Source organism: Rhamphochromis longiceps, linkage group LG4 (assembly GCF_057381845.1).
Source record: "Rhamphochromis longiceps isolate RC_006_pf linkage group LG4, R_longiceps_female_GT1.1, whole genome shotgun sequence".
In the NCBI taxonomy this organism is placed as follows: Eukaryota; Metazoa; Chordata; class Actinopteri; order Cichliformes; family Cichlidae; genus Rhamphochromis; species Rhamphochromis longiceps.
In genome coordinates, this window is record NC_140560.1 from 17,251,381 (window position 1) to 17,263,306 (window position 11,926).

An 11,926-nucleotide genomic window follows, 5' to 3' on the forward strand; every position below is an offset into this window, starting at 1 on the left:
GGACGCCGGGATAGATTTTATTGTGAACCAACTGCAAGGGCCTGGGAAGGATCACGGTTATCGGTGGATGTTTACAAAGTGCAAACAACACGGCACTGCGATCAGGAAAGAAGACGTCAGGATCCTCATCTCTTTACTGGACCCATTAGGTTCCCAGGTTCGCCAGACCACACGTCTCAGAAGGAGGCAATATTTTGCTCAGGGGCCTAACTTTGTGTGGCACATAGACTCTTATGACAAACTAAAGCCATATGGGATATGTATTAATGGATGCATCGACGGTTTCTCACGCAACATCATTTGGCTGCGGGCCGCACACACTAACAGTGACCCAAAGGTTATCGGAGGTTACTTTGTGGAAGCAGTGGAGAGTCGTGGGGTTGGCCTACCCCAAGCTAAAAGAAGGCAGATTATGTTCTCAGATAAAGCAAGCAATGAGGGTGAAGCAGAGAAAGTACCTGCACAATACATTCACATAAATCTAAATGGAATTTCTTTGAGGACACAAACATCTGGGGAGTAAACAGCTGTTTCAATACCTAATCACAGATGATGAGGACGAAGTCGAAGTCCTGCAAGGACTGCTGGAAACAGCAAAAGAAAAGGTGGTACGTCAGGAATTTCACAACAGCCAAGTTGTTGAATTATTATTGAAACGCCACAAAGAGGAAAAAAATAAGATGCAGCAATTTTACGAGGAAAATACTAGAAAAAACTCGAAGACAAAGCCAATGCTGCAGACAGAAAGTTAGAAGAGGTCATGGAAATGTATGATTCCAAAATAGAAAAGCTTGAGAGAACAGTAAAAAATAGTAGAGGTGTGGCCGTCAATGCGGTTAAAGAACGCGAGGAACAACATCAATCCTCGCAGTGTTGGATTGAGGGTCTTCTGACACGTAATACAAAGTTACAGGACGAAAATGAATTGATGGATAAAACCGTGAAAGAATTAACAGACGAGAAAGATCAAATGGGCAAAGTAATAGACAACCAAAAGGCCCAGAATATGGAGATCAAACGGAAATGTCAGAGTAATACTAGAGCTCTGGCCTTGGAAAAGAAAATGAAGGCTATGGTCGAAGATGAAGTTGATTCTTTGAAAAAGAAAAATGAAGACCTAAAAAAGGCCCTAAGCACAGAGCAGGAAAACCACAGAAAGACAGCAGAATATGCATCTTCTTTTTGTTTTCATATTTTAATCTATATTTAATTGTTTTGTGGTTTGCAGTGTTTTGTGTTGTTTCACTTTAAATTTGTAAAAGGAAAAAGCTGAAAATTTAAATAGTTAAAAGTTGAAATGTGAATATTTGATTTTTGTATTATATGATTTATTTATTACATTTTATGTGAAGTGAATAAAAAGTATATTTACGGTTGCCCCTACAGACAAAGCACATACAAACTTCAAATCACGTATGAACTCTGAAGCACATACAAACTCCAAAACACGTAAAAACTCTGAAGCACGTAAAAACTCTGAAGCACGTAAAAACTCAAAACACGTACAAAAGACAACAGAAGTGCTCCAGGATGCTGGGCGCAGTGTTGAGCTTTTGTTACCTAGTGGCTACACAAGCCAGCAAGTACCAACGACCGGATTTGGTGTGTGGTAGTAACAGGTAAATGAACTTTTTTTTTAAATTATTTGGATATATATGAGTGCGTGTGTATAAATACACAAACAATACACACATGCTTTTAATTGTGTAATTTAAGTGATCTAGTAGCTCTGCTTTGGAAGTTCAGTTCATGCTAGAAATGTGTTTTGAAGTTTGTACGTGTTTTGTCTCTAGGGGCCACCGCATATATTTATATATAAACATATATGAATAAAACCACTTTTTTTACGCTAGTAATTCCTTTTGTGCATAATTTTATATTATTGTTAATAATAAATTAATTAAAGCAACAAAACAACCCGAAGAGCCGGTTTGGAGCCGAAAGAGCCGGCTCTTTTTAGTGAGCCCAACCAAAAGAGCCGGATCTCTAAAAAGAGCCGGAAATCCCATCACTATTAGGGTGGGTTAGGTTAGGGGAATGGAAATTCCTCCCTGCACAAGGAGGGCAGGAGTAGGTGCACGCTCCGCACCATGACCCTTCCCGAGACCCACCATCCCATCTACCGTATCCGGCAATCCCCAGGTCCGAATTGAGGTAAGTACCGTCCTTTTCTTTTTCAGGTTCAGGTAAGTACCAAATTATGTTAAATTTTACCAAAGTTGTGTTTTATTTGTCCTGTTTTTTTAGGTTTCTAACTGTGTTTTAATAAAATTTGTCTTTGCTCAATGAATTTAGTCTGTGTCATTTTTAATTCCAATTTTTAGGCTTTTAAACTGTTTTTATCCATAAATTATCCAATTTTTAGGTTATAAATTTATGATATTCCAATTTTTAGGCCAGTAAATCAATATGTAAATGAAAAAAACATCAAAAGAAACCCCCCCCCCCCCCCCCCCAAAAAATAACAAACTAAAACAACAAGCAAAAACACTTTTTAGCGCTGACGCATGGCTGTAGCTACATTTCGGCTGGGCTGTGCCTTCTTCAGGGTGTGCACATGCGTCGCTGGCCAAATTAAAATGAAGAAACTCTTCTCTGCCCCTCCTTTTATAGTGTGCTGTGTCTTCTCCCACTCTTGGGATTTCTGTTTTATTGGGGGGTTTTTTGTTCAGTATCTTTAATGTTTGTCCTGTGTTAGCTTAGGCTTTTTTGGTTTTTATTATTTTTCTGGCACCTCCTTCTGTAATGTCTTTTCCATTATCCATCCTTATTTTTCTATTGTTATGGCACCCCCTTCTTATTTGTCCTTTCCGTTAATTTTTTCGTGATTTTGTTCCTTTCCTGTGATTATCCTATTCATCCTGCTCTGTCCTTGTTATGAGATCCTCCGTGACCTTTTGTGCTATGTTGCGTTTTATTGTGTTGTCAAGTGGAATTTGTGCACACTTTCCCGAGGTTTCTTCCCATCATCTGGCACCTGGGAGTTTTTCCTTGTCTTCCTAGAGAGCCAGCTTGGCCTGGGTCAGGAGCTCTATCACAGCAAAACAACAAAAAAAAGACTTTTATGAAAGAACGACTTGAATTTTGTGTTATTTAAAAACACGTATTTAATTATTATTCAGTGTTGTGTGTGATAGCAAACTGCCAGCCTTAAACCTGAAAAAAACTCACGATTTTATAGAACTAGACAATGCATTTCCTGAAGAAAATTTCAATGTAATGATTATTTATTAATACGTTTTGTATTCAGTATTTAGTTTTATAAAGTAAATGCTGACCACACAAGTTTCCTTCTGGATTAATAAAGTTTTAAAAAATATCTGTAAAGTGTTATGAAATATAAAAATGTTTTTGTTGAGAATATGTCCACACAAAATAATTAAATAGGGCATTTTCTGTTATTTAACAGAGGTTTTCTGTTTTATAATTACACTGCAGTTTGGACGACGAGCTTCTGGAACGTTTTTAGGCATTTGTTCACATTTTGCAATTTAAGCCCCAAGAAACATAAAGATTTTATTATTTTATTCCAGCAGCACTCCATTATCATGTACACTGTAAAATCTAACATTGTGTTTAATTAAAAAATGTAAGGATATACTAAACTCAATTTTTATCAGTTTGTTTAAATAAGTTACCAGTAGTTTTTATTCAAAAAGCTGATCAACCCAGTTTATTTGAGTTGTCTTGAATTGGAAAAACTAAGTAAGCTAGAAATTTTGCTTCTCAGTGCAGGCTTTTAAAAGATATGGTTTGAAAATGCCATGTCACTGCTATCCTCCTCACTTTGCACAGATCAGTCTGCATGTTCATGGCACCCACATTTTTTTATTGCATTAGTTTGAGCAAACCTGGGTTCAGATGGAGCAGCTTGAGCTCAAGAGATAATTTCTGTGATTTTTTGCGTGATACTCTGGCTTGGAAGTAAACTGTTTTTGTACCTTCTTTCAGTTTAGAACCAGGTTTTGAACTTGCTAGCTAGCCAGCTTGTTAGCCTAGCATTAGCCTAGCGTTGCTGCTGCTTCTCAGCTCATGTTACGTAGAAAATTAACCCCAAGTGAAAAAGATAAGCGCAAAATCACAGACAGACAGTACGCAAAATGCCTATGTCCTGTTGTGTTTACGGATGCTCCAGTAGGTCGACCAGAGAAACTGATAAACGGTATTTTAGGGTACCAAAAATAGCCCAACGAAGAGGAGAAAAATGGAAAATTCTAACCGAAAAACGTAGGAAAAAATGGATTTTAAATTTACGTTTACAGTTGGGAGGAGCAGAGTCTGCCAATGCCCGTGTCTGCAGCGACCACTTCGTCAGAGGTAATGTTATGTTTGCAAACGAACTTATTAGCATTAGGTTGTCGTTAAATTCTCGTTTACTTAGTGCTTTTAAGTTAGTAGTCTAATATTGACTTGATTGGGACTATAGGCTGCCCAAGTGCTTTGGATGACGACGAGTCGGAGGACTGGGCTCCGACGGTCAATCTCGGCTACGAACGAAAACCCAGATCGGAATCAGTTCTCAAACGAGAGAAAAGAATGAAGCTTAAGGCAGAACAGCATCGATGTGCAGAGGCGATTTTGGATATGCAACAGACGGCTGAGAGCCCGGATTTGAGCCTAGTGACAGTGGAGAACCCCGAACTGCAGCTTCCAGCTGAGAATCCACAACCAGAAGACTTCAGTGTGAATGAGACATTCACTTATCCAGGTAAGATATTGTGCTGAGATGTAAAACAAACAAGAATCATGTCAAAGAGAAAAAGATGCCATTATCTGTAATGATTATGGTCCAAGTTACATATTACATGTTTGTGATTTTTTTTAATCACAGAGTAAATCCATACCATTTTATTCAGAAAAAAAGAAAAAGTGGCACTTATTACCGTCAGGCACACACCACAGGTTTTTGTACACTGCTATGGTTCTTATATTGCCAGATTCCAGACAGTCTCCTTTCACAGATAAGTAAAGATATCCGTAATGTAAGGTTTCTGTGGTGAGAAACATATAAATATATTTTTTGTTTAGACGCAACATGTTTTTTTGTTGATTAAAAAAAATAATTACATTAAATTAACATAGTGAATTAAACACATTACACCAGATTCTAATAGCCCACTAAAAAAACTCCTACAGTGAAAATGAGTAAAAATTGAGGTTGCCTCTATTATGCTGATTATGCTCCCCCACTGTTATATTGCAGGCTGTGCGGATGCTGGATGCCAGACAGAGCTGACGATGGATGACATCGAGAAGATGGAGGATGTTTTGAGACAGAACACAGCAGAGCTGGTTGATCTTCGGAGCAAGGCTCTGGACACACAGTTCAGCCAGGAGGCTTTTGAAAAAAATGAAGACAAGACAAAGTTCTACACAGGGCTCCCCAACTTCTTAGTTTTAATTCAGATTTTTGAACTGTGCGAGCCCTATATCACCTCGGGACCTATGTCTTTGTTGTCCAAATTTGAACAATTCATACTAGTTTTGCTGAGGCTGAGACTAAATCTGCCCCTGAAAGATTTAGCTTTCAGGTTCAATATTTCTCTGTCCACTGCTTCTAGAGTTTGGCATAAAGTAATTGACATACTTCATAAAAGGTTAGAGTTCCTAATTGAGTGGCCAGAGCGACATGTTCTTCAAGCTACGATGCCACTGAGTTTCAGACAGGCATTTGGATGTAAAGTGGCTGTGATTGTTGATTGCTTTGAAGTCTTTATTGAGAGACCATCTAATCTTCTTGCACAAGCTCAAACTTGGTCCAACTACAAGCACCATCACACTGTAAAATTTTTGATTGGTGTTGCCCCCCAAGGCTACGTCACTTACATATCTTCTGCCTGGGGAGGGAGAGTTAGCGATAAGCAGATCACAATAGAGAGTGGCCTCCTAAATAACTTGTTACCTGGAGATATTGTCCTTGCAGATCGTGGGTTCAATATTGGCGATAATGTGGGGTTTTACTGTGCTTCACTACAGACACCGGCATTCACTAAAGGGAGAAAACAGCTGTCAGCCTATGAAGTGGCAGAGACAAGGAAAATAGCCAATTTGCGTATCCATGTTGAGCGAGTCATAGGTTTAGTCAGGAGGAAATATCAAATTCTGCAGAGCAGGGCTATGCCAATAGAGAACATGTCCACAAAGCCAGGTGAGACACATGCATTGATCGACAAGATTGGGGTAATTTGTTGTGCCTTATCAAATCTCTCCGAGTCTGTTGTCCCACTGGAGTAAGGGGGGTGGGTGGTAATCAATCAGTTAAAAAAAATTAAATGTCTTGTCACTGTCACGGCTCACAGAAGGGGGTGGAGAGGAAGAGTAGTGTCCAGTATCTGCTGCTTGGCTCTGGTGATAAGTAGAACAGGGTAGAGTAATAGTAGTACCTAAGTCCTGACTCCTGATTAGTCTGTAAATGTTTTCAAATGAAATATTTTTCTCCAACTGTCAAATTGTGCTGGCAGTTTGTACAGTATTATACTGTGAGATGGATTGCAATCTATTTTGTTTATTTGTTTAAAAGTCTAATCTTGTAAATAAACCACCAATGTATTATTATGCTGCCTCAATAGCATTTAATCATTGTGTAGTGTTACACAACACTTAAATGACACAATTAAATGTACAATAAAATTAAATGACAATTTGTGCTCTAATGCTACGTCAGAGCAAATACAATAGCCAGAACTCATGACTACCATCAGGTCATAACAATATTCAAAATGTCATTATGTTGTCGTCCTTTTATCACATTACACATGTATGTTTGTAACTTGCTGTCCCAGTATTTCTGGGAGTATACTGTTTCTAAAAAAACACTCAACTTTAGGAATCGCATCATCCCAAAACTCAAGGTCAGGCAAAATCCTTTCAACAAATATGTCATTGCGGTTCCACACAACAAAGTCACAGTACTCTGCATTTGCAATGTGAAGCTGTGCCTGAATTTGGTAATAGTAGTCATGAGTTGGGTCCAGTGTGACATTATCCCCGTCACTGATGAGGCAGAAGCCCTTCTCCCCAGCACGCATGCGCAGGTTGACCGCATCTTTCTGAGAGTGTGGGCACTAAAATCACAGTGATGAGAACAACAATCAAGATTTATCTGATGAAACAGTGAAGAAGCAAAGATGATGGGTGTGGTCTGTGTTATCATAATCTCTCATTGCCCAAAACAAATGTCTATTTGACACAGACAATAAAGCCTCATCTTATCTTAATTGAACAATAGATTAGAAATTAGAAAAGGTATTTCCTGCATTTTTACTCAGTTCACTGATTCTTATGGAAAGATGTCACACCTATGGCCTTGACTACAACAGAGTCAATACCTTAATCTCGCAGATGCCAGTTCCATGACAGTCACAAGTGACTATCCCATCAGGGGAGGACCCCATGTATGGCCACTTGGGGTTCAGCCAGAGACCGCTGTCCATACATGAGAAGCCTGCATGCTCCTGGCTCATAAGCTTCTCATATGCTCCTCTGGCTTGTGCTTCATGTTTGCATCCATAACTATAAACAGTACACATGCCAAACATGAAAAGGAAATTATTACTTAGTATTGGATGTGTAAAACAGTAAAGTGATGTATTATACAATATGCCATTACCCTAAACTATACTTAGTTCTTACCCTGTATAACCCTAGCCGTATAAGCCTATAACTAACCTCCATCTTCATAACACTTTTTTAGTTACAGTTATGGACAGTTTCATACCCCAAATCTTAACTCTGCCTTACCCTACATCAAACCCTAAATACCTTGTAGCAGCTGTGGTGAACCTATATGCCTCTGGATAGCATATGGCCTTGATCAAGCTCTTTGATGGTTGCTGGGGGTTGGTCTTAAGAACTTGTTTCAGCTTAGAGGCAGTTACGCGTCCAGCTCTTTGCCTAAACCAAATACTGCTTGCACTCTGACTTCGAGTCGCCCTCTCTACAGCCTGGACTTGGGACAGGGTGAGCTCTTCAAGCTGGAAGTCCAGGCATAGCTCTTCAAGGTCTTTGGGGGGGAGCTGCAGTGTCTCTGGTGTTCTGTACTCAGGCACAGTTTTAGGAAGCATGCTAGACTGGGGGACAAATTCTTTGTGGTAAGGTTCCCTAGACATCAGTGCTGCACTCCTTGGACAGTTTTTGCTTAAACTCTCAAAAAACCTACAGTATGTCTCTGAATCTCTCTGCACTCTTGGGCATGGAAGTGATTTCCCAACCTTTTGTGTACTTGTGCAGCCATCAATGGAACACTCAAGCTTTCGTTTTTTTGACTTTGCTGAAGAGAAGTCAATCAGAGTTACTGGGCAAGCAGGAATCTGGAAAAATTAAGCCAAAGAAGATCATTAAAATTTAAAAAGCTCTTTTCCAAAACGCTATATATTCGTTTCCAAAAATATTCGAAATTGAACAGTGATGGCAGTGGAGTGAGTATGTGTGTTTTAGGCTGGGTATAGTGGTTGGTTGGCAGTGAAGTGTGTGTGTGTATGTTGGGTGGGGATGGAGGTGCCATGTGCTGGGTATAAAAGGAGTGGAAAGTAAGCAGTTCCATGTTGATGAAAATGTGGTGTGAGGAGTTGTGAGTATTGAGGAATGCATGAGAAATGTGAATATATAAAGTGCTGCAGTCAGGTGTGTGTGTGCGCAGAAAACAAGTGCTAGGGTGTTGAGGCATGCATGAGAAGGGTGTGATATACAGTATACGGTTCTGCAGTCATGGTTATGTTAGTCATGAAAAAGGAAATGGCTTTTAAATGCTGTTATAGCGTTTTGGAATAGAACTCTTCATTTATTAAAGTACTGCCTTTTGTCTGACCCCCTCACCTGCAACCTGCCCGGCTTGATTAGATCTACCAGCTTGAAGCCCCCGCCGGTATAGCCTACAGGGTCATTGAGGCACTCAAGCTTCCCCACCACGACAAGGTAGCAGTATAGGGGAAGATATTTTATCCTACTGTCACATGAAGTCCCAATATAACATTCTTTATCCTACATTTTGCTTTTTGGCTTACCTTTTTAACATGAGATGGCATCAGCCACTTGCACTGCTCTGATGTGCATGTCGCTCTCATTTTCACCCCAGCTTCAACTGCAAAAAGAACAGCTCCAACGTGCGAGCATGATTCTGATAGTCTGGAAATAGAGCACATAATCTTTTTAACATGAAATGCAATATTTACAGTACATTTTGATGATGCATAGCTTACTAATACTAATGTGCAATGGCACTTTATTTGAAGTAACATGTTTATTCATTAACTCTTTCTCAACAGCCTATAGAGAAATCATTATCTAGGTGATGACATGACTGAATAGTTCTACCCTCTATCTGAAAAATGCATCTGAGTGTCATGAGGGATCTAAGGCAATCACACAAATTCTTAGCTGATGAATTCTTAGCTAAACGAAAACACTCTCTCCCCACTACTACTGAAGTACACCTGCAAAATGCTAGCAGTGCCCTATGCGTATATGTGTGTGTGTGTGTGTGTGTGTGTTCTCATTGCAATAACATCCTACTTAATTAGGCTACTAACCCTGCCATACAATTGCAATGAGCTGCAATCACTTCTCCATCCTCCTTTGCAATTACCCAAGTCTTCAGAGGTGTCTCGTTAGACCGCTGAGAATGGTTTACCTTGAAACAAACAACTGTCACTCTAACGAAGTCCTAAGGATGTGGCATGTTTGTTGACGTTAAAGCCGCTACCGCTAACTGTTAGCGTGTTTAAGATAAAGCAATATAAGAACAAACACTCACCCTTGCAAACACCAAACTGTATCCATCACGGAGACGTTTTGTTCCAAGGTTGTGGACCCACCCGCTGACAAAAAAATTGTACGCCTCCAGACTCTTGAAAGCTTTCATTTGCTGCCTAGTGTAGTAAGAAGTCTGGAGGACCAAGTAGTTGGTGATATCCACAGCCTCGATAGTAGGCAAATCCTTTACTTCTGTGGTGTATTCGGACATTTTCAAAGAATACGGATCACGTCCGATATATTTTTTAACTATCTGTTTATATCTCTCCCGAGAAACGGGGTCTAAAGTTGCACAATAGCTGCTCTCCTGACTCTCCACAGTGTCCTCCATGTTTACTTCCGCCCTCCACTCAAAAATCGCGCTGCCTCCGCATGTCATCAGAACCACGTGACCGCAACCCAACTATTCATTAAAAAATTGATATATATATTCGCTTCCGTGACTTTTTGATGGGTGAAGCAATGTAAGGGAAATTATGTCTTTTCTGTTTTTCTAATTTAAGCTTGAGTTGAATGTCTTTCACTCTAGATTTTAGATGACCTATCTCTTATACTTCATTGCCAGCCTTTTCGATAATTTGGTTCACTGGTCCAATGAGCTCCTGTCTTTACCATACCATTGTACTTCTTTTGAAACTATTCCAGCTCCCGTTTTTTATCTAGTAAAGCTGTCTCTAGATATTTGCATCTGGTACATAGACAGTTCAGCTGTTTTTCAAGAAACTCCTTTGTTATTCCAACAAAGGGGATGCCTTCCACACCGTCTATGCATTTCTTTTTCAAGTTGAGGAACATATCCCTAAATTTCACCTTTTCTTTTCCCTGAAGTGAACTGCATTTGGAAATGCCTTTCCAAAGGACAAAATGCACTTTACAGTTCTTCTTGGAAGTAGTGCTCTTTCTTCTCCAGCCAATTAGCTTTGTGTATAAATTTTTCTCTTTGCTTTATTGTGGAGCACAGTTTCTCTTCGAGACCCACCTTTTCACCCAGTGCTTGATTATGTGCCGTTTTTACTTTATACCTGTCCACTGCTGTCTTTCTGTGGTTTTCCTGCTCTGTGCTTAGGGCCTTTTTTAGGTCTTCATTTTTCTTTTTCAAAGAATCAACTTCATCTTCGACCATAGCCTTCATTTTCTTTTCCAAGGCCAGAGCTCTAATATTACTCTGACATTTCCGTTTGATCTCCATATTCTGGGCCTTTTGGTTGTCTATTACTTTGCCCATTTGATCTTTCTCGTCTGTTAATTCTTTCACGGTTTTACCCATTAATTCATTTTCGTCCTGTAACTTTGTATTATGTGTCAAAAGACCCTCAATCCAATACTGCGAGGATTGATGTTCCTCCTCGCGTTCTTTAACCGCATTGGCGGTCACACCTGTACTAATTTTTACTGTTCTCTCAAGCTTTTCTATTTGGTTATCATACATTTCTATGAGCTTTTCTAACTTTCTTTCTGCAGCATTAGCTTTGTCTTCGAGTTTTTTTAGTATTTTCCTCGTAAAATTGCTGCATCTTATTTTTTTCCTCTTTGTGGCGTTTCAATAATAATTCAACAACTTGGCTGTTGCGAAATTCCTGACGTGCCACCTTTTCTTTTTCTGTTTCCAGCAAATGTCAAGGCTCGGCTGTGTGGCAGGCAGGAGGAGGACCCAAAATGCAAAACTCACACACACGGGGATGAACTCAAAAAGCAGCTTTATTGCTGACCAAAGATAATAGGAGATACAAAACTAAACTGGGAAAAACTAACATAAAGCTCACCAGGAAACACGGGGGAATCACACACAGCATGAGGGACGACGTCACGCTGAACAGAGGGAGACGCAGACAGAAATACACAGAGGGTTAACGAGGAAAGTGGGAACACACGGGGAACACAGGTGACACTGATAATCATAACGAGACAGGGCGGGGTGAACTGAACATGACATGTACGGGCGTGAGAGTCACAAAGTAAACAGGAAGTGCACAGAGGTTCAGACAGGAGGAGAGAGAGAGCACGGGGAAAACACAGACATAACGGGCTGGGAAAACATGAAACAACCACAAAGGGAGACGAGGGCTCATAAATACATAGAGGGCACACAGGGGGAAGAGAGAGCACGGGGAGAACTTAGACATAATGGGCAGGGGAAACATGGAATAAAACATAAGGAGAGACGAGGGCTCACAGA

At 40.0% G+C, this 11,926-nt stretch overlaps 2 protein-coding genes across 2 annotated transcripts; one reads left to right on the forward strand and one right to left on the reverse strand.

The window, feature by feature from the left end:
- Positions 1-4,100: 4,100 nt before the first annotated feature.
- Positions 4,101-6,457, forward strand: LOC146671346 (uncharacterized). The gene is made up of 3 exons (XM_085403569.1): positions 4,101-4,317; positions 4,427-4,708; positions 5,204-6,457. The coding sequence occupies exons 1-3, from the start codon at positions 4,101-4,103 to the stop codon at positions 6,232-6,234; spliced, it is 1,530 nt and encodes a 509-aa protein (XP_085259695.1). The 3' UTR covers positions 6,235-6,457.
- A 240-nt stretch (positions 6,458-6,697) lies between these two features.
- LOC146671347 (uncharacterized) lies at positions 6,698-10,129 on the reverse strand. The gene is made up of 6 exons (XM_085403571.1): positions 9,752-10,129; positions 9,528-9,628; positions 9,003-9,123; positions 7,762-8,309; positions 7,329-7,512; positions 6,698-7,064 (listed from the first exon to the last, which is right to left on the reverse strand). Exons 1-6 carry the CDS (start codon positions 10,127-10,129, stop codon positions 6,750-6,752), a joined length of 1,647 nt encoding a protein of 548 aa, XP_085259697.1. The 3' UTR covers positions 6,698-6,749.
- Between the last annotated feature and the right edge of the window lie 1,797 nt (positions 10,130-11,926).

Bases quoted from the DNA above. Each gene is read 5' to 3' on its own strand.
- LOC146671347 (XM_085403571.1), bottom strand. From the start codon at position 10,129: ATGACATGCGGAGGCAGCGCGATTTTTGAGTGGAGGGCGGAAGTAAAC. The intron at 9,629-9,751 runs GTGAGTGTTTGT...GTTTGTTTCAAG, and splicing joins ACAGTTTGGTGTTTGCAAGG to GTAAACCATTCTCAGCGGTC. The intron at 9,124-9,527 runs GTTAGTAGCCTA...CTCTATTTCCAG, and splicing joins CATTGCAATTGTATGGCAGG to ACTATCAGAATCATGCTCGC.
- LOC146671346 (XM_085403569.1), top strand. From the start codon at position 4,101: ATGCCTATGTCCTGTTGTGTTTACGGATGCTCCAGTAGGTCGACCAGA. The intron at 4,318-4,426 runs GTAATGTTATGT...TTGGGACTATAG, and splicing joins CAGCGACCACTTCGTCAGAG to GCTGCCCAAGTGCTTTGGAT. The intron at 4,709-5,203 runs GTAAGATATTGT...GTTATATTGCAG, and splicing joins TGAGACATTCACTTATCCAG to GCTGTGCGGATGCTGGATGC.